At 47.7% G+C, this 3,824-nt stretch overlaps 1 protein-coding gene across 1 annotated transcript; it reads left to right on the top strand.

The window, feature by feature from the left end:
- The first annotated feature begins 26 nt into the window (after positions 1–26).
- On the top strand, positions 27–3,455 carry LOC119303098 (ATP sulfurylase 4, chloroplastic-like). Its single transcript, XM_037580185.1, has 5 exons — positions 27–697; positions 1,754–2,159; positions 2,419–2,679; positions 2,811–2,897; positions 2,987–3,455. The coding sequence occupies exons 1-5, from the start codon at positions 183–185 to the stop codon at positions 3,125–3,127; spliced, it is 1,410 nt and encodes a 469-aa protein (XP_037436082.1). The 5' UTR covers positions 27–182; the 3' UTR covers positions 3,128–3,455.
- Positions 3,456–3,824: the final 369 nt, after the last annotated feature.

The raw sequence follows: 3,824 nt of genomic DNA, 5'->3' as shown, positions 1-3,824 counted from the left end.
ATCCAGGTTCACCTTCGCCCTCCCCCCCATTTTTTATACACGCACCCACCACCAAGGTCAGGCCGCCCGCCAGCCACAAGGCAAGAGCGAGACGAAAACACAAACGCCCCGACACGATATAAGTAGTGGGGGGAGGTGGAATCTGAGAGAGACCAAATCGTCGACGGGAAGCAGCAGCAGCCATGGCGACGCAGGCCGCCTTCGCAGTGAGATTCCCGCAGCTGGCGCGGCCGAGCAGGGGCCATGGTCAGGGACAGCCGGCGCGGGTGGGGGTCGCGGTGAGGGGCGGCAGGGCGGCGGCGCGCGGGGTGCGGTGCCGGGCCGGCGGCCTGATCGAGCCGGACGGGGGCAGGCTGGTGGAGCTGGTGGCGCCCGAGGAGGGCGGCCGGCGGGCGGCGCTGCGCCGGGAGGCGGCGGCGCTGCCGCACCGCGTGCGCCTGGGCCGCGTGGACACCGAGTGGCTGCACGTGCTCAGCGAGGGCTGGGCCAGCCCGCTGCGCGGCTTCATGCGCGAGACCGAGTTCCTCCAAGCACTTCATTTCAACGCCGTCCGCGGCGCCGATGGCACCCTCGTCAACATGTCCGTGCCCATCGTCCTCGCCCTCGACGACGCCCAGCGCCGCGCCATCCAGGCCGACGGCGCCACCGCCGTCGCGCTCGTCGACGCCCACGACCGCCCCGTCGCCGTGCTCAGCGAGTGAGAACACAACACATCCCCTTCCTTCTCTATCTCTTTTTTCCCCCTCTCTCCGATTCATGTCTGCCAATCCTTTCTTTCTCACATGCCCCCGTATGTGCAATTACGCATTGGTAGGTCACGACTGAATGTAGCTGCCAATTTTAAGATACGAGTAGAATTTATTACGATGTTCTGGTAGGAATTGGGGGCTTGTGTTGTGACCTTATTTAGGCTCCTGCTGACAATGGTGGTTTCTTCAACCTGAAACATATGGTTTGCACATTTCAATAGCTACATAGCTTATCTTCATACACAATTCTAGGTCTTATGTGAACTTAGTGTAAGTATATATTTCTTTTGCCAAGAATGCGGGCGCAATTTTCTACCTCAAGTGGTTATTTGACAGTCAAACTAAATTTGTAACAGTTTCTGCTTTTGTGGAATGGGGCTATGATAGTGAGGACTTCACTCATACTTTTAACAGTATATTTGTATATGTTGACAGACTTCAGATATCCGTGGTATTCCAATCATGCATCCTCCAATAGATGATTAGTAAAGTCGACAATACATTTGGTCGTAGTCAACTTGGTAATACCGTTGGTCGTAGTAAACTTGGTAATATCTTCGGTCGTATTAAACTTGACAATACCTTCAGGCATATTAAATTACATATCTTATCGTATTGTTTCCTTGAATAGATACCGTTTTGTCGTTTTTTTGCCGCCATTCCTAGTACTTTAGGACGTGCGATGCCTCGTACTTACATCACCGTGATTCTCTTGTATTTGCCATTTAAGTATAGACTTCTTTTAAACATTGAATGCTAAAAATGAAAATGATGCTGGCCAAGAAATGTAGTCACCTGATAACTAAAGTGACATAATGACATCGACGTAAGACGCCGCTATCTGTTGACGGAATCTCTAGTCTTGAGAAGATGTTACACATGGCTTCCAACGTGTTGGAAACAAGCATAGCCTATTTATATGATAAGGAGTGTGGTTTTCTTTTACTGTACTTAATGCTCTACAACTGCAACTCATTTTTAACACTCGCCCCTTCTTTCTTCAGTATTGAGATCTACAAGCATAACAAGGAAGAAAGAATCGCACGGACTTGGGGAACAACTGCACGCGGACTGCCGTACGTAGAGGAGGCCATTACAAATGCTGGTGATTGGCTGATTGGTGGAGACCTGGAGGTTATAGAACCAATCAAGTATAATGATGGTCTGGATCAGTATCGTTTGTCTCCATCACAGCTGCGTGAAGAATTTGCCAGGCGCAATGCAGATGCAGTATTTGCTTTTCAACTTCGTAACCCTGTGCACAATGGGCATGCGCTGCTCATGACTGATACACGGAGGCGCCTTCTTGAGATGGGCTACAAAAACCCTGTTCTTCTTCTCCATCCACTGGGAGGATTCACAAAGGCAGATGACGTGCCTCTTAGTGTGAGAATGAAGCAGCATGAGAAGGTATTGCGTTATAATGATCCTACCGTCCTTTTTCTAAAGAAAAAAAAGACTCCTAGTACTCCCTCCGTCCCAAAATAAGTGTCTCAACTTAAGTACAACTTGGTACTAAAGTTAGTACAAAGTTGAGACACTTATTTTGGGATGGAGGGAGTATGTCATAGAAACTTACGGTGAAAACTTTTATTTGATTACACTAGGATAGACACATTAAAAAGGATAATTCCTGCATTGTTGTGACGTTTCTTCTTCATTTTGCCAGGTTCTTGAGGAAGGTGTCCTAAACCCAGAATCAACTGTGGTTGCAATCTTCCCTTCACCAATGCATTATGCTGGGCCAACTGAGGTGCAGTGGCATGCCAAGGCTCGTATTAATGCTGGTGCAAACTTCTATATTGTCGGAAGGGATCCTGCTGGTATGGGCCACCCGACCGAAAAGAGGGACCTTTATGATGCTGATCACGGGAAAAAAGTACTGAGTATGGCTCCTGGGCTTGAGAGGCTCAATATCCTTCCTTTCAAGGTGGGTAATCCTTCCAGACCAGACACCTCATTCTGATCTTGACACAAACGACTGTTATTCAATTTTGAAATAGAATATCCTTGACATATTTTGGTTTCTTGACCTGTCTTCTGATTCTTATTTTGGATCAGGTTGCTGCGTATGACACAAAACATAACAAGATGAATTTCTTTGATCCATCAAGGAAAGAAGACTTCCTGTTCATCTCTGGCACAAAGGTAATTCATTTCGGTGTCGTTGGCACATCATTAACTTTGGCACCAACATTTTGTTAGCCATGCCCTGACACCCTTGCCTCTGTAAACAGATGCGCAGCCTTGCCAAGAACCGTGAGAGCCCACCAGATGGTTTTATGTGCCCTGGTGGCTGGAAGGTCCTCGTTGAGTACTACGACAGCTTGGCACCGCCAGAAGGCAGCAGCAAACTGCGAGAGGCAGTTGCAGCGTAGAAGCTGAAAGACGCTTCGGATAAGTAATATCGTTGTATCACGTGTCATGAACCGATGATATATGATTGTGTATTGGTGGTAAGACTTGACATTTGGGCATGATCCCCAGCACTCCCCGTGTGGTTTGTACTGCTTACTAGTATATCTGCTAGCAGTGTTGCCCCCTGGAGCCCATCATGTGCTTGTGGTGCCAATAAGGATGGGTTTTGTATCCTCTTCGGATTTGTACATAACGACATATAATAGTGTGGTGGTAATCTATCTAGTGCTTGATGTGCTTGCTAAGATCTCTTCTTAGGTTTGATATTCAAATTTCTTCATGACTTTAGTTCCATGGTGTTATATTTTTCACTGGAGCACATGATATACATATAGATCATGGCAAAATGAAAAGGATACATTCAAGCGTCTGAAATTGACATGAGAGATTATTTTAGGGACTGACTGAGTTAGAAAATACAGTTGAGTTTGTGTGTACCGTTGGATGATCCATTTTTGTGTTCCTCATTCTGCTGCTTCTTTCTCAAGCCACCACCGCAGGCTAGGCAGAAGTAGTGGTTCTCCTTGGAGGAGGGCTTTTTGTCCCTTTAATCCGAAACGGACATATAGGGGAAGAGTAGGGGATGCTCTTGGAGATGCCCTAACTCCAGCATAGTCTGCCTGCCATTCATCTTAGTCTCAGTTGGAATCGGCTGTG

The sequence above is a fragment of the Triticum dicoccoides genome, chromosome 5A (genome assembly GCF_002162155.2).
Source record: "Triticum dicoccoides isolate Atlit2015 ecotype Zavitan chromosome 5A, WEW_v2.0, whole genome shotgun sequence".
Classification (NCBI taxonomy): domain Eukaryota; kingdom Viridiplantae; phylum Streptophyta; class Magnoliopsida; order Poales; family Poaceae; genus Triticum; species Triticum dicoccoides.
This window is presented reverse-complemented; position numbering and strand designations above follow the sequence as displayed.

Bases quoted from the DNA above. Each gene is read 5' to 3' on its own strand.
- LOC119303098 (XM_037580185.1), top strand. From the start codon at position 183: ATGGCGACGCAGGCCGCCTTCGCAGTGAGATTCCCGCAGCTGGCGCGG. The intron at 2,160-2,418 runs GTATTGCGTTAT...TCATTTTGCCAG, and splicing joins GAATGAAGCAGCATGAGAAG to GTTCTTGAGGAAGGTGTCCT. The intron at 2,680-2,810 runs GTGGGTAATCCT...ATTTTGGATCAG, and splicing joins TCAATATCCTTCCTTTCAAG to GTTGCTGCGTATGACACAAA.